This window comes from Argopecten irradians, chromosome 15 (genome assembly GCF_041381155.1).
Source record: "Argopecten irradians isolate NY chromosome 15, Ai_NY, whole genome shotgun sequence".
NCBI classification, from domain to species: Eukaryota; Metazoa; Mollusca; class Bivalvia; order Pectinida; family Pectinidae; genus Argopecten; species Argopecten irradians.
Window position 1 is genome coordinate 17,178,234 of NC_091148.1, and position 23,796 is coordinate 17,202,029.

Consider the following 23,796-nt stretch of genomic DNA (forward strand, 5'->3'; position numbering starts at 1 on the left):
TTTACCAACTTGCCAAAAACGGATAGTCTATGGGGGCTCACTAATCTGAAAATATAAATGAAATACATGTAGATTCTGAGATTGAACAGTTGAAAGGAAATATCATAAACAGTAAAATCAAAATGTTGCTTTGAGGTATTCAAGTATTGAGTTCAGATTATATTTGAAAGTTGTACTTAAATTATAGATTACAATTTAGTTAGGATCAGTAAAATATTTTGAATTATCAGTAAACTGAGGTCCTTGAGTTTATAATATCAAGACCTATTGTCGCAGAGGCCTTTGGAATTGAAAATTTTAATTTGTAAATAGTGAAATTGAATACATATACATTCAATTTCACTATTTACATCAATAAGCATGCAGTTACTAAACTGATTTCATACCTAATAGAATCATTTTATTTATAAGTATATGCATATGGTCAGATCTTTTGTGATATTTAATCATTTTAATGCATCAGTATATTTACACCGTACCTGGTAAATTTTGAATTTGAAACATCAATTTGGAAAATTAACTGCTACCAACTGGGAAAACTCATGGTCATTTTTGAATGGTAACAGGTCCTACATAATGTATATTGACCACAAAATTTATTCAAGAATATATACATATGTAGGCCATGAACATACATGTTCAAGTTAACAAAGTACATGGTAAAAACTGTACAATGTGTATATAATTATCATAAATTAGATGATTCATTGTCCAAAATCTTTATAGTTAGTGTTGAAAATGGGACACAAAAAAACACATTTCATTAATCGAACACTCAAAACCACATTGATTATTTATAGTTCAATTGGTTGATGAGGCATCATGTTATGAAAAAAATTAAGAAGGAGTACTGTATATACAGTAAAATACAGTTATAAGGGACTTCTCGAACCAACGAAATTGCTTCGTATAAGCATAATTTGTTATACACTTATTGTATTTTAAGGCCCTATGCAAGGGAATAATTAAGAATTGAATACAAAATAATATCTTCAAGTCCACTTATTTTGCTCCGTCTATTGCTTAGATTACATGATTTGGCAACAATAAATGTGAAATTATTGATTTGATGACAGTTGGCCTAGCCATTTGAAAGATGTAAACCAAAAAATAACAAATAATAAAATACAAATTTACAGATTCTTAATGTTGGTGCTCCACCCTTCTTTATACATGTAATACATCTAAATGTGAATGAATTATTTTGAACTATCAATAGAGACTATTTAAGGTTTCAATCAATTGTCTCTGACATATCTATTGATCTAATCAGATCCATTGATATTAATTTATAGAGACAATTGTCCCAACACTATAACTAGAACAAATTCTCTAAAACTCACTACCAACTGTCAAGAAGTTATATACACTTTTTAAGTGCTTTGGCCTAACTAAGATGCCAGTGTGGAAGGAGCAGATCAGTGTGGGTTGAGTATAGCATTAAATTCAGTTCTTTTTTGGGTCAGTCGAGAGAGCGTTAGTTTATCAATTATTATGCAGAAGATGATCAGGTCCGGGTTTGATTTCTGGTTGGGATACTTGACAGGAAATGTGTACTTCCCTTGTTCCTTTACAAAATGTGTTAGTACTTAACATTTTGTTGCAGATCAACCATTTAGATTACATGTACTTAAAGGGACGATTTTTTGAAGCCAATTTTCACACATAGCCATGAAGCAAATTATCACATGAAACTGTTGTTCAATATTCCCTTTGAAAAAAATCAATCCAATACCACTTTTAAATCATTTTTAAGAAATATAATTGACATCATTGAAATTCCTGACCATGTGCATGTAGCTATAAATTTCTTTTACATAAATTTCACATACTAAGGTCCTTTTCAGGCCTAACTTTTAATTGATTTAATGTAATATGTATGAAATAGAGAAGGCTGCTGTATGACATCACTTAAAAATTCATACAAGAAAAGAGGAAATATTTTAAGGGGACAGACCTATATTTGATTTTTAAAACAACAGACATTATCTAGATTGAGTTCTCCTTGAGTAAAATTATGAAAGGTGAGGCCAAGTACTCTTGGTAATTAATGTTTTTATGTTACATTGAGTGTTAGCAATAGTCAGTCTATCAATCTGATATAATTGATCAACTGAACTTATAGAGAATCATCTTTCAAAATTGCTAAAATGTCAAGACATAAATGGATAATAAATCTATAGTTTGAAAACACTTTTGATAAAATTGATCAGCATGAACTTACTAGATGTAGTCTAGATGTATAATTTTTGATCTTGTATAAAAGCCATGATAAATGGGTTTGTTTGGAAGTGTTTTTATGTCCTCGCAACAGCAAAGGAGCAAACATGTGATAGGGTTCACTGGTAAGGATATGGTAGGGGTAATTTAGTACCTATAAGGTTGAGTGTATAGCTGTGTATATTACCTGGCTTTTAGTTTCACTGATTATGAAGTGGAAGTTTAAAGGTCTGTTTGCCAATGAGATATCGGAGTAGATTTTTTGTAAAGGACATTTACATTGGAGAGTCAATATACGTTCTACTCAACAGATATATACATATTACTTGGGTACATTAACTACTGAATCCGTATTGTCAACTTGAGGGGTTAACAACAAATAATGTCAGTAAGAAAATGGATATGAATTCATTTACAAAATCAACATTTAATTATCTTATATTGTAACTTCTTATACCTGTATATTTTTTTCTGAGACTTTTGGTCATTGTTAAGATGATTAAATTAATAGTAAAGAGTTTATATATTAGCTGAAGAAAACTCTGAAAATAACTGAAATATGTTAAGTAGTTCCTAATTCTTGACATGAGTTTGAGAAAGTTCTGTCCTTCAAATGCATATCTGTGGTGTATATGGATATAGATTAGATCTAAAGTGATTGATGACAATATATAGCATTACCTTTTTCCTGTTTCACAGTGTAAAGGTTGGTTCTGAATTTATTAACAAATGTACATTTAAATCTATAAAACATGGTAAAATCTTTCATATTGTAGCATGTTGGCACATGAAATGTGAAAATGTAAAAATAAAAGGTATTTTATGATAGCAAACTGTCAGAAGCCTGTAACCAGGTACATGTACAAATTGTATATCAATATCGACAAGTAGAAATTTTTGTTGTCAATTTAAATGCAAAGTGCTTTATTATGAGAACCTTACTTTAAACTTGATCACTTTTATGGGTGTGTCCACTTCACATGAAGATTTAAATCCTATGGTAATCTTGTACATTAGTCATATATTTGATTGTATATACATGTTTTTGATAAACATTTATTTTATAGCTGGATCATATTTATTTTGCTATGTTACATTACAAATATTTTCTTCTGCCTATTTTTAGATCATCTGACCCGAAAGACCAAGGGTACTGACATTTGATCTGTAGCATGCTGGGATGCAGGGCTACCAAGTTTGTTCAAATTAATGACCTTGACCTTCATTCAAGGTCACAGGGGTCACTTAGGCTAAAACTTTAAAACAACTTCTTGTGAATAATGAAGAGGCCTGGACACCTGTTATTAAGTCTGTAATATGCTGGGATGAAGGGCTGTCAACATTGGTCACAGGGGACAAATATGCTACAATTTTAGAATACTAAACTTCTTGTCAGTAAAAGAATATATCTACATTTAATTCTTATTCTTTACAATCTCTCCTTTCTAGTTCATCCCATTATCCCTTCTTTCCTTCCCAATTCTTTGTTCTTTATTTTATTTTTTCTCTCCCCCTCCCTCTCTATCAAAAAAATCAAACAAAGTAATTATACTGATGAACGAAAGAATGGTTGAGTGAAATATGTGTATGGAAGATAACTATATTAATATTTCATGATTATGTAATTAATGTAAAATTGATATATTGTTTGACAAAGTAAAAAAAAATATAAAAAAAAACCAAAAACCTTCTTGTCAGTAAGTAAGAGACTTAGGTACCTGATATTGGGGCTGTAGCAATCTGGCTACCTTCACCAAAATGAATGACCTTGACTTTCATTCAAGGTCATAGGGATGAAATAGACTACCATCTTTAAACAACTTACTATGTACTTCAGTTCTACTGTATGATGTATTTTCTAATAGATAGTCAGACAACTGTTCAGGCCCATTTGGCTCTTGTAAAGGGGTAGTGATAGTCAACTATCATTCGGTAATAAGGAGGACATCAGGAAACTTAAGACGACCTGTGTTTTGAAATTATGTATTTAAAATTGTTATGGAAGTGATGATGTGCTAATAGTATTGATAGTCAATAAACAACTCATGAATCTCAACAAAATAATTATCAAATTTGTTTTAAAGTAAGTTCATGAAAAAAAAATGTGTAGTTTCGGTGAAGATGTATTATACCCCGTAACTGTTATAAAAATTATTCTACAGTGTTAAGCATTGGGAAAAAACCTCAGTTATTTTTGTATAGTAACAAAATAATTATGGTTTATGCACATTGTGACACAGTAGTATTCACCACATGTATGTTTGTCTAGTCGATAATGGCCAGGCGCCGTAGGTCGGAAGGTTGAGGCCCAGATGAGGCATAAAATTGTCTTCCTTGTCATTTGTGTTTCTGAGATATGTATAATATATTATATAATATTATATAATAATGTTCACATATATATAACATTATATAATAATAGGACATAAAAATAAACAAACCAAACACATATATATAACATTATATAATATATGATATACACCTACCGTATGTATAATATATAAATATATTTAATATACACTTGGGCAAAGTTCTTGTCTAGTATTCTCAGTTTTATGTATCCACTGATAAAAACAAGGATTTTCTTATTTAGATTTTCATACCAAGCTTAAGAAATACAAAGTTACATTGTGTAGATTTCTGGCTAGGATGAATGCAGTTGAAGCATAAGGCCTTCAACAAAAATAGAACCGTATTGGCCCATATATTGATTTAAGCCCATATGGTACACACAATGAAAGTATACATTTTATATTCTACTGTTAGTAATGGCCTGATGCATTTATTATCCTGACTTGATCTGGCAGGCAGTTTCAGTCGGAAAAAAATTTGGGTGGTTTTTAGCGATCAAAGGACACTTAATTGTCATTGTTCTTCATGGTGCAGCAGTGTACACATCATTAGACAATCAAATGTCATGTGTAAAAATTACATAAGCCATACTCTCCATCCTGAAGAAAATGTGTAAGATACATATAATGTTTCCTGTATGTGATGATCATTGTCTTCAGAGTTACCTACCATGTAGCAATTTCATCCTTGATGCTCAGGTTATTATCATTATTGCATATCCACCCCAGGATTACACAGGCAAACTATTTCTTCACTTGAAATTCATGTAAAGAAATATTTGCTGTGTATGTCATTACTATCGTAAAACTTTCAGGAGGGAAAAAAACCTGACCAATCACAGCCCTGATAAGACTTCATTTGAAGATTACAGAGAGAGACACCAAATTACAAAAGTATCAAAACCTAAATCATAGGGTACCATTATACATTCTTTTGATGAACAAAATACCACAGGTCTCATCTCATGTTGCACGCAGAATCTTAAGTTTTGCTATTAAGTCCAAGGGTGAATGATAGCAATAATCCATGTAATATCGAAATAGAAGTAATTTATGAAGTTTTTTTTTTAGCAGCAATTTGTACTATTTTTAATTTTCTCTTTGTAGCAAATGTCAAAGTTCACCGAAAGCCCTGTAAGATCTGTGGGAGGCAGTTTGTGCCAGAGTCTTTGGTAAGGACTGCATACCTATGAATTCATGATAGACTGGTCTAGTCTTTTACTTAGAACAGCCCAAATTTGTCTTTAGGGACATTTATATTTTTTTCTTTCTTTTTTTTGATATAATGAAAATGTTTTAATGTACAGTTTCAGTAATTTTTTTCAAATATTTTGATATGGATTTCAAATTCAGTATGCAACATTTTTACACCATAGTGGTACGGTTTAAAAAAATTTAGATTTAGGAAGAAAAAAAAAATCAGTATGAAAATAAAGAAAAAATTATCATTAAGTTTTGATATTTATGTAGTGTGACCAGTTTGATTAATTTGGAACTTAAGTTGTAAAAGAAGAATTTCATGTATAGATATCTATATTTGCATATTACAGAGTTATCTGCCCTTGTGGGTAGGTATTTATTGTGACGTAATGTGTTCGCAGGCATTACGTCATACTATCCAGAGAAAACGATGTGAATTTCACTCACTAAATAATGATGTAACAATCAATACCTACTCACAAGGGAGCTGACTCTGTAATATGCAAAGATGAAAGTAGTGTTTCTATCATTAAATCGATATTTCTTTTTCTAGGCCAAACATCAACCTATCTGTGCAAAAAGCGCGAAATCCAAGAGGAAGGTGTTTGATTCTACTAAACAGAGAGCTGAAGGAACAGAAATCAGCTACAGACAAATGAAGCAAGCACAGAAAAAAGTAAACATTTTCCTGACATGATATCTTTTATCAATGGATTTTATGCATATTATCTGATTACAATCATCCTCGATTTTCTAGGGGTTACTCTCACTATTGTTATATCCACCTTTGGATTCAGTCATAAATGAGAGAGAAAAATTGACCAATTACATGCCTGCAGAGACTTATTTTGAAGATTACAGCGAGTGATACCCAACTTTAAAGCCATATATTTGACTGCAGTATGCAGTGATTAATATTTGAATGTTTTGATGTAGGACCAATCTAGTCCTGTCTCATCTGTTGTCATTTGCAGGCCTATGATTTGTCAATATTTTCCTTATGTACTGCCTTCAGTTTTACTTTGACATAGTCCTAATCTAATTTAAATTAGACTTGTAATTCTGCTCCACTACTACCCTACTTTACGTATACGCTCCAATACAAGATCTAACGATGCCCCGTTCGGGGTCACCCCAGCATGACCCCTGTGGTTAGCCAATCAGCATCTTGCCTACGGAATCTTCGGTGTGGTTGATTCGTTTGGAAGTATGAAAGGCTAATACTACGTCCTGAGATGTTCCGATTCTAAGCCAGGGGTCATGTTGAGTTGACCCCGAACAGGGCATCGTTAGATCTTGTATTGGAGTGTAATATAGGGTATCGTAGTGAAGCGGAATTACAAGTCTAATTTTAATGAGATTGACATAGTCCAGGTGGATATTATACAGTGATTATAAGTAACCCATGGATTATCGAGGATGGATCACCAGAGTACCCAGGATACAAAATCTATTATTTAAGCATTATCTGGTAAACTATCTTCCTATGGCATCTATGATCTATATAGATGCCAGAGCTTTGCAAACAATCTTCATAATGTGCGCTAGCGTTATATAATCATTTTAGGGTCTCTGCATTAACATTGTTTAAGCTAGTATATTCGTTTAATTTACTACAATTTTTTAATCCACAAGATGTAACAGCCATTTTGACGGTTATCAGTTGACGTCACCACGACAACATTCGTGAATCATAATGGTGACGTTTTAGGTGTCAGTTATACCGTCATGGTGTCATATACCTCAATTTGTCTTGGGTAATTTATATAGTAGAAGTGACAAGTTAATGTAAATATAACAAATTTAGTGGACCCACAAGAATACGGACACTGATAGTGTGTCTGGAAGTTTCACAATATACCATAAACTACTTAATTAAAGTAGTTCTTAAATGAAAGATTTTTGTTTGATGGTTACTGAATACATTATACATTTCAATGTATGACTAATGTCTCATGATATTGATAACACAGAACCAACACTTATTTCTTCTGTACAGGAAGTGAAACCCCCGAGGTCAAACTGGAGGGCACAGCACCAGGACTTCATTAATACCATCAGATCAGCGAAAGACGTTACCAAAGCTATGGAACGTGGAGAAGCACTGCCTCCCCCACCCCCACCATCTATAAACCCAGGTGTGTTGTGCATAATATCTTAACCCCCCCAACCCCCCGACCCCCATCACCATCTATAAACCCAGGTGTGTTGTGCATAATATCTTAACCCCCCGACCCCCATCACCATCTATAAACCCAGGTATGTTGTACATAATATCCCTACCCCCCCCACCCCCGACCCCCATCACCATCTATAAACCCAGGTATGTTGTACATAATATCTTAACCCCCCGACCCCCACCCCCATCACCATCTATAAACCCAGGTGTGTTGTGCATAATATCTTAACCCCCCGACCCCCATCACCATCTATAAACCCAGGTATGTTGTACATAATATCTTAACCCCCCAACCCCCCGACCCCCATCACCATCTATAAACCCAGGTATGTTGTACATAATATCTTAACCCCCCCCCCCCACCCCCATCACCATCTATAAACCCAGGTATGTTGTACATAATATCTTAACCCCCCCAACCCCCCGACCCCCATCACCATCTATAAACCCAGGTGTGTTGTACATAATATCTTAACCCCCCGACCCCCATCACCCCCCAGGTATGTTGTACATAATATCTTAACCCCCCACCCCCATCACCATCTATAAACCCAGGTATGTTGTACATAATATCTTAACCCCCCGACCCCCCACCCCATCACCATCTATAAACCCAGGTATGTTGTACATAATATCTTAACCCCCCACCCCCCGACCCCATCACCATCTATAAACCCAGGTATGTTGTACATAATATCTTAACCCCCCGACCCCCATCACCATCTATAAACCCAGGTATGTTGTACATAATATCTTAACCCCCCCCCCGACCCCCCATCACCATCTATAAACCCAGGTATGTTGTACATAATATCTTAACCCCCCCCCCCCCCCGACCCCCATCACCATCTATAAACCCAGGTATGTTGTACATAATATCTTAACCCCCCCCCAACCCCCCGACCCCCATCACCATCTATAAACCCAGGTATGTTGTACATAATATCTTAACCCCCCGACCCCCATCACCATCTATAAACCCAGGTGTGTTGTACATAATATCTTAACCCCCCGACCCCCATCACCATCTATAAACCCAGGTATGTTGTACATAATATCTTAACCCCCCCCAACCCCCCGACCCCCATCACCATCTATAAACCCAGGTGTGTTGTACATAATATCTTAACCCCCCCAACCCCCGACCCCCATCACCATCTATAAACCCAGGTATGTTGTACATAATATCTTAAACCCCCCCCCCCCCGACCCCCATCACCATCTATAAACCCAGGTATGTTGTACATAATATCTTAACCCCACCCCCTGTCCCCCCCCATCACCATCTATAAACCCAGGTATGTTGTACATAATATCTTACCCCCCCCCCCCCCCGACCCCCATCACCATCTATAAACCCAGGTATGTTGTAATAATATCTTACCCCCCCCCCCAACCCCCCCCCGACCCCCCGACCCCCCATCATCATCTATAAACCCAGGTATGTTGTACATAATATCTTAACCCCCCCCACTCCCCGACCCCCATCACCATCTATAAACCCAGGTATGTTGTACATAATATCTTAACCCCCCCCCCCCCCGACCCCCATCACCATCTATAAACCCAGGTATGTTGTACATAATATCTTAACCCCCCGACCCCCCACCCCCATCACCATCTATAAACCCCAGGTATGTTGTACATAATATCTTAACCCCCCGACCCCATCACCATCTATAAACCCAGGTATGTTGTTAACCCCCCCAACCCCCGACCCCCCATCACCATCTATCATAATATCTTAACCCCCCCGACCCCCCGACCCCCATCACCATCTATAAACCCAGGTATGTTGTACATAATATCTTAACCCCCCGACCCCCGACCCCCATCACCATCTATAAACCCAGGTATGTTGTACATAATATCTTAACCCCCCGACCCCCTGGACCCCCATCACCATCTATAAACCCAGGTATGTTGTACATAATATCTTAACCCCCCCCCGACCCCTGACCCCCATCACCATCTATAAACCCAGGTATGTTGTACATAATATCTTAACCCCCCCAACCCCCCCCCCCTGACCCCCATCACCATCTATAAACCCAGGTATGTTGTACATAATATCTTAACCACCCCCCCCCCGACCCCCATCATCATCTATAAACCCAGGTATGTTGTACATAATATCTTAACCCCCCACCCCCCGACCCCCATCACCATCTATAAACCCAGGTATGTTGTACATAATATCTTAACCCCCCGACCCCCCGACCCCCATCACCATCTATAAACCCAGGTATGTTGTACATAATACCTTAACCCCCCCCCCCCCGACCCCCATCACCATCTATAAACCCAGGTATGTTGTACATAATATCTTAACCCCCCCCCCCCCCCCGACCCCCATCACCATCTATAAACCCAGGTGTGTTGTAAATAATATCTTAACCCCCCGACCCCCATCACCATCTATAAACCCAGGTATGTTGTACATAATATCTTAACCCCCCCCCCCCCCCGACCCCCCATCATCATCTATAAACCCAGGTATGTTGTACATAATATCTTAACCCCCACCAACCCCCCGACCCCCATCATCATCTATAAACCCAGGTATGTTGTAAATAATATCTTAACCCCCCCCAACTCCCCGACCCCCATCACCATCTATAAACCCATGTATGTTGTACATAATATCTTAACCCCCCCCAACCCCCCGACCCCCATCACCATCTATAAACCCAGGTATGTTGTACATAATATCTTAACCCCCCCCGACCCCCATCACATCATCTATAAACCCAGGTGTGTTGTACATAATATCTTAACCCCCCCCAACCCCCCGACCCCCATCATCACATCTATAAACCCAGGTATGTTGTACATAATATCTTAACCCCCCCCAACCCCCCGACCCCCATCATCATCTATAAACCCAGGTATGTTGTACATAATATCTTAACCCCCCCCCCCAACCCCCCGACCCCCATCATCAATCTATAAACCCAGGTATGTTGTACATAATATCTTAACCCCCCGACCCCCCTCACCATCTATAAACCCAGGTATGTTGTTATACATAATATCTTAACCCCCCCCAACCCTCCGACCCCCATCACCATCTATAAACCCAGGTATGTGGTAAACAGTACCTTAACACATCCCCTCCCCCCAGGCATGACAGGAGTTCCGTTTACAAAAATAATGATCAATACCTTTCCTCAAGGGAAATAACTCTGTATATGCAAAAACGGAATTGCATTATGTTTAAAATTATTGTCTTTTGAACAGACTACATACAGTGTCCCCATTGTGGAAGGAGATTCAATCAGCAGGCTGCAGAACGTCATATGGAATTCTGTAAAAATCAGCAGAGGAAACTTCCTTCAAAGCCGCAACCTAACGCCAACGCTAAGGCAAAGATGGACGCCAGAAATTCGGTAAAAATAACTTAATATTTTGCTCACATCATCGTACAATTTAATGACTTTCTTCAAAAGATAATTATATGTAATTAAAAGTAAAAAATTATTTTTAATTAAAGCTGACATACAGTCTTAGAGAATGGTAAAATTTATGTTATTCTTTGCTTAAAAATTTCCAGCATGGGCGGAGTTTATATACTGTAAGAGTACTTATTTTAGCACAGTCAAATTTTAGCACAATTGTGAAAACTGTAAATTATTTTTTATTGGCACAGATATCAATTAATACAATTTAATGGATTGGCCATTTACAAAATTTAGCGCTGTAGATGAATTAGCGCTTCAAATACAGCACGAAAAGTGTTTAGATAAAACTACCGCTGAAATAATTTTTACAGTATTAGACAGATTTGATTGAAAATTGTTTTTTTCCTTTTAAAGTTTGACTAAAACTTTTAAAACTCTTACTTTAGTACCAGCCACCGAAACTAAAGGGCCGGGGAGTTTCTAGTGGAATGACATCATCACCATCAGGATACAATAGCCCCGGGGCCAGGGGCATGACATCTTCATCAGGATACAGCAGCCCCGGGGTCAAGGGTACTCCAGCTTCTACACGAGGGACACCAGGGACTAAAGCCTCACCTTCAACAGGTAAGAAAGGTCAAGCATGTATAGGGTGAGAAGGTTGCTTGTTAGGGTAAAAGGTCAAATATGGTGCTTTATTTTGTCTTACAGAGTTAGCTCCCTTCCAGATAGGTATCTATTATGACATCATTATTTTGTGGGTGCAATTCACATCAGTTTTTTTTCCACTCGCACACACATGATACATACTACTTGCCAACTTTTCCAAAATTCTCATGGGGGAGAAAGTGCGTGAACGTGGAACGACATTTTCCAACCAAAACAATGTTGTCCTCGCGCAAGGTACAAATTTTAGCATAAATCAAGGGTGAGATAATATTAATTATTAAAGAAAGAAGTTTTTTTTTTTCTATCTAATGCAGTGTATGCAAATATGAATGTTGTTCTGTACTGCTCTTTTTCTTTAAAAATAGTATCTGATAAATATAAGTTAGAAATTTAGTCAAGGCAGAAACTTAAAAAAGAATAAAAATATCATAACTTGATTAAAATTGTATCATTTTTTTAACCAGTTTTTTATTACCGGTAAAGAATCAGTTGTATTGATGGTCCATGGTCCAATTTTTTTTAAAAATTTTTTTTTCTTTATTAAATGTAAAATGCATATACATGTGAAGAGTTAATCTGGCTGATAGTGCAATATCAATGGAACAAATATTTTAGTGTTCCTTTTTTGAAAATTATATTTAACTAAATATTGCATGAATTTTAGATCCAAATTTCCAAAGTAAGCTTATACAATGTAACTATTATTATTAACCAATTAATGTATGTTTAGTTTTTAATCCTGACTTATTCTGAACACAAAATTAACCGAATCACATCACCAGAAAATGATGGAATGTCAACTCCGAGTAAAACTGGGAAAATATCCCGTACATCTTTTTCTTTGATCAAATTTAAAATTGAAGTTGTTTCATTTAAATAATGCATTTAAAATGCTTAAACCAGTCCACCATCAACGATTTGTATGACGATTGGCATGGCACGTTTACTGCTAACAGCTTGTCTTGATTGCACTGTACTGCGATCGATAGTCTAAATGTTACACAGGCCATACATAAATTTTCATAAATTAAAACAGATACCTACAGTCAATGAAGTGTCAGGTATCGTTAGGGGTCCAGTGAACAGGTCATTAGCGGATCAACGAACTGTTACAAACCATGAGCTTAAACGGACTAGTGGTTTATCTCTGGCATCTTACCTAACCGTTGATGGTAGAAAGGGGCCCAATACGGGGGGTTTTTGATATGATGGACTTTACAATAATCGGGAGAGAAATTATTTATTGTCTTTTTGAACAATTCGATCGGGGGGAGGGGGGGGCGGGGAAACGGGAATAGGGAGTTCTGAAATCGGGGGGGGAGGGGGAGGGGGAATTTTCCCGACAGATCATGGAGGGGAGGGAAAGTTGGCAAGTACTGATGATATCACACTTAATTTTTATACACAAGGGCAGATAACTCTGTAATATGCAAATACAGAATAATAGTGATAATCAATTAGTACAGAGACCTCTATATGTCATTGAATGTAGAATAAATATGGTGGTTATATTGCAACACACTTAACATATGTGAAAAAAAGTTTACATATCGAGTATTATTAGATATTTAAAGATGCTCCACTGCCAACAGGGCATGAACAATTCTCATCATTGAACAATACTATTAGCGTTTACTCATGTAAATATATGGCTAATTAACTCAAAAATAATATATAATGTAATGCTTTGCTTTTGGTGGATACGCAATCTGTACTTCATTCCATATTGGTCATAATGCCACAGAAGCTTTTTTGGACACAATGAATTATCTATAATATTTTTTCAAAATAAGAAGCTCAAACTTTTCAATGTTGTCAATGGTGTGAAGTAAACAACAATTGAAGAAAAATACTAATTTGTCTGCTTATGTTTTTGATAAAGAAAAACTACCAATGTTCAGCAGTGTAGCATCTTTAAAGAAGTTGCTGGCCTAGCTGAAACACAGGTAAACCGGCTGTGATCGACAGCGGTGGGGGACCGTCTAATCTTCAGCGACAAGTTCTAATCTTAAACGACAAGTCCTAATCCTGGGTGACCGGTCCCATTCCTGGGTAACCAAGTCCTAGAACTCGTGAATGGTCCTTATATAATAAAACTTGTCCTAGTCTACAGCGGAAGTCCTATAAAATAGGACTTTGCGTAGTAAATTAGGACTTTTCTATCTCCTAGTGTTTACATACCTTTGTGTCTGGGTTGAAGTAGCCCTGGCTTACCCACCAAGAAGGAGGAATATCAATGCTATATTAGGTTTGTGACAATATAGACAAGATAAGTTCCCAATTTCAATAATTAATGACGTCAGACATCCGATTAATTTAATTATGCCATGATTAAAAGGGCACTTGTGCCTATACAGAACAAGGGAGGGTACTAACTATGAGGAATGTGCTTGGATTGTGTAGGTTTAGTGAAAGAAAAAAACCCAGAATTAATGATTATAGAATAGTTGTTATTTTCATTGGAATGCTTACAATGTTGGTTAGTACAGAAAATTCATTCATGTACAATGATACTTGTCACAATATGTCACAGGATTAACTCGGGTCTTGTAGCACACTATTCACAGAGTTATTGCCCTTTATAAAATTTTCAATGTTGTGTATGTAACGGTCATATTCAAATTATGTAATTATTTATGTTTAATCATCCATTTTGACTTTACATTTTATCATCCATTTTGTCAAATTTAAACCCATTCATCCCTGAAATTCCATAATGGACTGTCCCATCTATTGAAATAGTAGAGCTCAAGGTGTGTTCAGGGGTGAATGAGATAATACAAGATGTCCTAGGCTCGATAATAACAGGAGCAAGGATTAAGCCCCATCAATCAATCCATTTTATTATCATATAATTATTTTATAATTTATGTTCAATGTTTGACACATCAATTTCTTGACATCATCAGTCTATTTGAAAATGTTTTAATTGAATTGGTAAGGAAGAAAGTAAGAAATTACATTGATTGAGGAGTTGGGGGAAATTCTCAGCTTTATTTCAAATTCTCAGCTTTATCAGCTTTATTTCAAATTCTCAGCTTTATTTCAAATTCTCAGCTTTATTTTCAGATTACGGTGTTTTTCAGTTGATGGACCTAACTGTTCTATAAAATTTTGTATCGTTTAAATATACAAATGTATATTTAGGTATAAAGTTCCATTTTTTTATGACTTCCATCGAAAAAGAAATTAAATGAATTGGGCAACACTTTAAGGAGTGTCGCTCATGAAATGAAGAGATTTCCTATGAGGACTTAACTCTGGTTGATACCCTTAAAATAAGTCATTTAAAGATTTTAAATGTTTTGATCCCAATGACTACGACCTTGAATGAAAGTCAAGGTCATTTAAAGATGCTCCACCGCCGACAGAGCATAAATGATATTCATCATTTGAACAATGATTGGTGTTTAATCGTGTATATATATGTCTAATTAACACTGAAAATAATATAAACTAATTCATTTTGTCTTTGGTGCATGCGCAATCACTACTTCATTCCATATAGGATATATTGCCACAGATTTTTTTCGGGATGCAATTAATTATTTTAATTTTCATACTTTTAACTCGAATTAAAATTAGAAGCTCAAACTTTTCAATGGTGGTAATGGTGTAAAGTAAGTAACTTTTGTAACTGAAGGAAAATATTAAATCATCTGCTCCTGTTTTATATAGTGAAAAATACCATTTGTCAGCGGTGGAGCATCAAGAATATGGAAATTAATTTTGTAGATGGGAATTTCCATTTTGTAATGCCAACCCCAAAGGATCTTGAAGGAAGGATCACAATAGAAAATACTGATGTATAACCTAATATGTACTCGTCACAAATTCTACATATAGAAACTTCTATGTGGGCTTATTACTGAACTAATTAAGCTTATGATGCTATTCAGCAAAACTACCAACAAAAAAAAATATGAATATTTTAATTTCATGATTGCTTTAATTTAAAACCACAGAGGAAATTTTAAAGCTCAATGAAAATTAATTTCACTTTCCAAATTCAAACATTTTTAATACCAACTTAGCTTCTTGTTTCTGGCAGCTTTATTTTACAAATGCTTGTTTCTTCTATCCATTTTACACATAAAAACAAATTTCCATTGTAATTTTAAATATAATCCTGAAGCAGTTAAGAAGGTAAAATTTAGAAAATGAAAATTTATTTCTTTAAAAGAAATTAATAAATATTTAATATCATTAATAAATATTTAATATCATTACTGGTTTTTTTTTGTAAAGTTGCATTCAGCATCTTTTCTTTATGGATTAGATTATCAGTGGGTCTCATAAATTTTGTTCTGAAGTTTTCCCAAATATTTTCATTATTGATTTAAGAAATCATCAAATATTCAAAGACTTTTGAATAAAAAAAGTTAAAAGAAATGTTTTTTTTATATGTTAAAGAGTAATCTCCCCTTGATTCTGTTTATACTCTGTATCTAGGCAACGAGTCCCGCAGTTGTGCCATCTTATGACAAGGTATCACACGACCTGTGTGTGTAATAACTGATTGGTTTGAGTAACTTGTAGGGTAGATTAAATATTTGGATTCACTCTTTCTGGGACACATATCCATTTACATAAGGCCAAAAAAAAAAATGTCTGTTTAGAGTTACATCACATAAAAAAAAAGGGTTGATAGGGAGGATTTTTTTATCTTTTATATAATTTTTTTAGTGTTTTTCACTCTAAAATGATGGCAGGAACCAGAGTCTGAGTTTGAAATCCTGACTTTTTAATCTTTTTTTTTTTGGTAGAAAAGTGGAAAAAAAATAAGGGTCGGGGGGTAAAAAATTAGGGTTGATCGGGTAGCCCTAAACGGACATATTTTTTTTGGGCCTAATACATGTATGTGAATATTCTTTCTGTAGTGTAATTCTTATTTTAGTGAATTGTATTTCAATTTTTCAAATTATATCATTCTGTATTTGCATATTAAAGAGTTATCTGCCCTTAAGGATAGGAATTTATTGCGACATCATGTATTTGCGAGCATAACGTCATACTTTTCAACGAAAACAGCGTGAATTTGGCTTAAAAAGTAATGATGTAACAATCAATACCTACCCGCAAGGGAGCTAACTCTGTAATATGCAAAGACTGAATATTCCATGGATGGGTACATAATCGGTTTGTAATGAAAAATGTTAAAATTTTAAGTTTGATTTGAATTTAGATTTATGCATAAATCACATTTACTGCCATTTCATGGGAGCCTATGCTGTATGACTGAAATATATATATATTTTTTTTTGAGATTTAAAAAAAGAATCTTTTTTCTGAAATTTGCCCATGAATAAGATCTACACTGAAAATGACTAAAATCTCTTGTCCCAGAAAGAATGAAAAGCTTTGTAAAAGAATGATATTTTACCAGTATTTGTTTTTATATTCTAGTAGGATATATAGTTCTAGTTTCTGTAAACAGCATCTATCTTAAATGATTAACTACTGTAAAAAGTCACATTAGATTTGATTTAAAATAAAACATATAAATACAGTTGTACACAACTAATACAGTTGTAGCACAAAGCTATTTGTGTAATACTAAAAGCTGTTTCTAGATTCTCTGTAGATAGAAAATTTGGTTACCTTAAATATTTAAAATAAGTTACAAGGTAATATATCATTCTATGCTAAAAGAAATACTGTATTTCAAATCAAGTATCATTTTATCCAAATAACAAGGTTTCAATTTCTTATTTTTCACTAATGCTAAATATTCTTCAATAATATGGTAATGGAACTGATCAAGTTCACTAACTCTGTGTTTTACTCAAACAGTCTGTCTTTGTCACTTTATGGTATTGCAGAGTTATGTGCCCTTGTGTTGTGTTATTGGTTGTTACATGATTTATTTTAAACGTATTTTCAGGAAATTAGAAAGAATGTAATTTTCTCACACAAATTAGTGAACAATTGATATTCTTGCTCAAAGCACCTAGCAATTGAATGATGAATTTACAAGGGCATATATCTCTACAAAAGACAGATTAATCATTTTCATGTCAATAATGTATGTGAAATAATTCAGTACAGATACAGACAGATACATACTAACTCTATATTGTAATGAAAGAAGAATCAATAAGAAGAATTGAAATAAATAATGAGACATTTTTGATACCCAATAAACTATAATTGCTAGAAATTGTTTATTTTTGCTACTTGAATATCTTTTCCTTTGCCAGTGTGCTAAAAAAATACATTTATTTTGAAAATAGTCATGCAAATTCTAAGAAATAGAATCTTTAAGAAAGAAACTACACTGTATTTCTTAGGGTATTGAATCATCCTGTTTCTCCAAGTTAGTCATATTTAGACATTAAATGCTGTAACTAGTAAATTATGATAATTTTAAATGCTAGAAAGGAATTGTAAATAAATGAAAAAATCTTTTCATTTATTGTTTACTGCTTAAATATATGCAGCTGATAATTGCTATTGTTATAGATTGTATTGTGTTTTGTTTTTTGTTGTTGTTTTTTTGCTTTAAAGATAATAAATTCATTTCAAAGAATTTCACCATCTAATAATTAATGCTTTTGCCAAAATATTGTTAATTATAAAACAATTTATTTATTTATTTTGATTGATAAATTATGGAAATTAATTATTTGTTTCACTTGCAAGTAGAATTTATAGATACATAGATTTCACAATTTACTATATTTATAGTGATTTATAGGTAAAACACAATTTTATACCTATTTTTGAGATGCCGTCTTGGTGGCAGAGTGGGACAAATGTCTCAACATACTACCACAATTAAGCCCTCTACCTCTGGGTCAAATGTGGGGCAGTTGGCAGGTACTGACCACTGGTCAGCCGTTTTTCTCCGCGGCTTTCCTCCACCAACAATCCTGGCACCTGTTAATAGGACATTACTAAACACAAACAAAATCTTTTGCGAGAGCAAAGACGGAATGGGACATACAATTAAACACAAACAAAATCTTTTATGATAAATTTAACCACACTCCTTCTTTGTTCTATACATTAGAAAAAATATGTAAACTTCAATTACTAAAGTTACTTTGTCGTAAAAGGTCAACTGGGTTATTATTATAATTATTGTGCAAATATATTTAATATAAGAATACATGTCTTTGCTGAGTAATATAGTTAAAGGTGTTTTTAGTTTCATTGGTTAAAATTTGGACACCGAACATATTTAGATATTTATAATTAACTAATTAATAAACTCCTTTTAGACATGGGGTGAAACCTATAACCTTCAATGCAGCTTAATTTATGTAGGTAATCTAAAATGTCAACAAAATTTATAAAATCCATCGTATTGACTTTTCAATGTGTCATACCAAAAGACAACATTGGTCAAATTCAAATGTTGAAAAATATTTTCATTTATCTTCAATGACATATTCATCTGTCGTGCCAAAAGACAAGATCGGTAATAAATTTGAAATCTTCAAAAATTAAAATAAAAAGTATTAAACACCAGATGACTCATTTAAATTTCTTTTGGTTATATTAGTGAGATCAATTTGGGATTTAAAGATATAAAATCAAGATTTGAATTCCTTACGACTTGTTGTTGACAGGAACTGGAAGGACGCCTATTAGTACAACTGGGAGTGGATATGGGAGTGGAAGGACATCTACTGGTGCAACTGGGAGTGGGTATGGGAGACAACCAGCATCAAGGGGGCGTCCTTCACCCTCAACAAATCAGTATCAGGTCAGTGTTTAAACACATTCACCCCTGAATCTTCATAATAGACTGGTCCAGTGTTTGATTTAGAAGAGCCTAATTGTGTCTTTAGGGGTGAATAAATTAGTTACTTGTTTTCCCCTGAAATTTCATGATGAACTGGTCTAGTCTTTTATTTAGAAGAGCCTAAATATGTGTTCAGGGTTGAATGAGTTGCAATTTATATATTAATATACAGTATAACAATTATATTTTGAGCTTTTCCTCTGTGAAGGATGCTTGCTTTAGCATTATATCGTATAGCCAGTGATTTTTTAGTGGGAGTGTACTCGCTCTATTATTTTCCTTGTCGGGTGTAGAGTCTGTGTACATCCGCTATAAGCGCAGATTCCAACTGCGCACGCGAAACCAGAAGTCGGTGTCTCATACTTTTTAATAGATTTGGCCATGATTTTAGTGACACCAACCTTTCAAAAACATGTACTTAGACAATTACTTGGTAGCGATAATCTACTATAAATTAAAAACAGTGACGCATTTGTTTTATGCAAACTTCAAGTGGCGTATCATACAAACTCTTGCATCAGTCAGGATATTCTTAGGATCTGATCGACTTCACAAACTTCCGGAACAATACAATGCAAATCAGGTTTAAATAGTCAATAAAAGAAAGTGACGAAACGGATAACTTTTAGTACAGGCCACATATTTAATTTATTTCATATCATCCTAGTCCTAGGTGTACGTTCCACTATCACTTACTAAATCCTGTGACCACAGTCCGCATTTACTACAATTCTAAGAAATATTTCTAAAATCAACCATCCTTGCATAAGAGAAACAAGAAAAGACAATGTAAAATATCAGTCTGGGTGTTTGAGCTCTAGATCTAATGACCCCAAAAAGACGTTCAAGCGTGGCACAGGTAAGTCACCACGTGCACAGAGACTGGACGGTGTTCTAGCGAACGACTTTTTTGAACAGCAAAACAAGTTTATCGTATCAATATCTATATAATAATAAACACACTTAACAAAGGTCAAAGGTATTTCACATTTAAAGTTCTGATGAAGTAAAGGAAAGTATTTATTACAATAAACCAAGGGCGTAAACCATCTCCTTGCAATAGTCCCAAGGATAATGAGTGAAAGTGCTACGTACACGGGGACCCCTGTTGCCGAGGATGATTTCATACTGGAAATTAAAGTTAGGAAGTACATATGTAGTTAGCGAGCACTTAATATTTCTAGTTTAAAGTTTATGATATTTTCATATTTCACATCAATCTGGGTGTGAAAGTTGTCTTTGTCAATTAATGATTTAAACCGCAATTTTTTTTTTTTCAATGAAAATAGCGATTTTTTTGATCTTCGGAAATAACTGGCTATACCATATTCAATCTATTTTTAGATTGTTATTAATCCCTTCTTTTTTCCATTAACAACCTTAACTATCGTATCTATAATAAGTGTGCTTCTATTGTTTAAATCTTGCTATCTTGACTAACATGCAATTTGTGATGTCTTCTTATGCAGAGTACTGTATTTGACCCAATAAGCGCCCCTGTCCTTATTCCGAAATTGCATATTACAGAGTTATCTGCACTTGCGGGTAGATATTGATTGTAACGTCATGTGTTTGCGATCATAATGTCATATGTTTCGGAAAAAAGGATGTGAATTGTGCTCACAAAATAATGACGTAACAATTGATAACTACCCGCAAGGGAGCTAACTCTATTATGTGCAAAGACAGAATAAGTGCCCCTACTCCTTTTTGAGGCCTCAATTTCACTTGCATTGAATTTAATGCAGACTGAAAATGTAAAAACTGTGTATGTTTTTGTATTGATTTCTTTTGCAATTTGATTAATACCTTACTATGTTTAATGATTTCGTTAAAGGTTAGCCCAAACATTTTCATTTCTTCAATTTTTATAGCACCTTGGGTGTTTATTGGGTTGAATATGGTATTTATTTTCAGATTTACATGATTATGCTTATCATTCAAGTCTTGTACATAAAGAAATTTGTTCAAACTTCATACAATAGTAACATAGGAGAAAAAATAGCTTGGGATTGAATTTGGAGGTCAAAAGGTCACTGTTACTAAAAATAGTTAGTATCATAAATTTTCGTTTCCGGTGATAACTTGTGAGAGAATTTGTTCAAACTTCATACAATGATAACAATATAACTAAGCAATAATAACTGGCCATAGATTAGAAAAAATGTCATTGATGGTAGGGGACGTGTGTTGCTTGCAACACTTAATGTAAGCTTATTATTCTACAAATATTCGTTAACAGTTAAGTTTTCAGTTGCAAGATAATTAAAGATACACAATCGTATTTACATGTAAAAGTAATACAATAATTTGTGTCAAACAGTTATTATTTCATATTCAGACAAGTGAATTTACCTTTCATGTTCCAAAGGAAGGGACAAGTGCATTAAAAGTTAAAGTCGACCTCTGTGTATCTCTATTTAAAATAAAGACAGTCTGAAAGAAATTATCAGCATAGTCTTTCACTTGAAATATACAATGTTTATTTAATAGACATGAATATATTGCGTCTTTGCATATTACAGAGTTAGCTCCCTTGTGGGTAGATATCGGTTGTTACTTCATTATTTTGAGAGTGCAATTCACATTGTTTTCTCCCAAAAGTATGACGTTACGTTCGCAAACACATGATGTCACAATCAATACCTACCGGCAAGGGCAGATAACTCTGTAATATGCAAATACAGAATATTGGTTTGGGAAGTCTCAATGATTATTAGTAGTGATAAGAAAAAATATTGAATATAAGAATGTTTTAGATCTAGACGTTTTGATTAGAATAAAATAAATTACCTGAAAAGTTGATAAACTAAAGAAAGGTTTATAATATCTTAATCATTTTATTTTTATCTATTTAGTATTTACACTTATTTACAAAATCTGTAGCCTTGTAGTATTTCAAAAGATCAAAATTGCTTTTTAAATTATCAACGTATTCATCATTTTTTTAAATATATCAAATAGATATTACCGGTATATTTTGTAGTGGTTTGTAGATAATTTTTGTCTATATTATATGGAGTAGTATTTCATTCTAAAGTTTCTTTTGTATCCAAAAAAAATTTGATTAAAAATTGTAGCATATTTTTTAAACTCTTTCTCATTTTGAAAACGTTGTATTTAAGTGTAAAACTTAGTGTAAATTGACATAAGATTCCTCGATTCCTGGATACTTTGAAATGGGGCTAAATATTTGGTCAATATAGTTAAGTTTCTGGATTGTACAGTTTGTAAATTTAGAAGGAAAATGCGAGACAGTCGGAATAATCCACGAACCACCGATAGTTACTCAATAATATCTGTGTGGGACTGTTGTGTCTATTGGTGATGGAATGACATCAAAAGATCTCGCACTAACGTCATTTCAGCGGAATAATTACAAATAGTTATGTTTCATCACGACTGGAGATATTAGTCCCGCACAAACGCTATCGGGTATCACGTGAATTAATCCCATTACATCAGAATTGAAAGAGATTAGACATTAGGGCCAGTTTGGACAAGTTATACAATACAAAAAATAACAGTAAATACTGTATACAACCCAATTAGTGCCCAGATTTTTTAAAAAAATGAAAAAAAAATATAAAAGAAATTAAAAAGTGTTTAATAAAGCAAAATTATTGCAAACCTAAACAATTTTTATTTATGCCCGGGCAATTGAAATTGAGGCCTCATAAGGGGTAGGGGTGCTTATAGGGACATGGGCGCTTATTGGGTTGAGTTTGGTATATATTTCTGTGTATTTAGTGTCCTTGCTTATAGTTGCTTGTTTCTCTATCACCCTGCTCTATTGCCTTCACCCTAGGCTAGTGACTACGACGATTCTCCTCCCATCGGGTTAGAGGGTAGTGCGGTGGGTCATGCCCCCGCTGGCAGAGTTTTTAGGACAGGGCGTAATTCTGCAGCATACAACGATGCCAAGCGAGGCTCTAGACCAGGTAGCACCGGAATGCCTAAGTCTAAATCTTCCTCGAGTGTCAGGTATTCACTATTTTGATTGTAAAAATTGAGTTATTTAATTTT

General features: G+C 34.4%; 1 protein-coding gene across 3 annotated transcripts in view; it reads left to right on the top strand.

Annotated features, from left to right (window-relative positions):
• The window catches only part of LOC138309742 (zinc finger C2HC domain-containing protein 1A-like), a 30,916-nt gene that overhangs the window by 1,725 nt on the left and 5,395 nt on the right, over nucleotides 1-23,796 (top strand). The window contains exons 2-9 of one of the 3 annotated variants that reach the window (XM_069250960.1): nucleotides 3,347-3,370; nucleotides 5,679-5,743; nucleotides 6,325-6,447; nucleotides 7,771-7,909; nucleotides 11,191-11,339; nucleotides 11,798-11,978; nucleotides 19,595-19,731; nucleotides 23,579-23,754. In XM_069250960.1, the coding sequence (XP_069107061.1) occupies nucleotides 3,347-3,370; nucleotides 5,679-5,743; nucleotides 6,325-6,447; nucleotides 7,771-7,909; nucleotides 11,191-11,339; nucleotides 11,798-11,978; nucleotides 19,595-19,731; nucleotides 23,579-23,754 (994 nt within the window). Of the gene's footprint in view, nucleotides 1-3,346; nucleotides 3,416-5,678; nucleotides 5,744-6,324; nucleotides 6,448-7,770; nucleotides 7,910-11,190; nucleotides 11,340-11,797; nucleotides 11,979-19,594; nucleotides 19,732-23,578; nucleotides 23,755-23,796 lie in introns of all 3 variants that reach the window. The other 2 variants (XM_069250962.1, XM_069250961.1) reach the window with 2 other exon arrangements.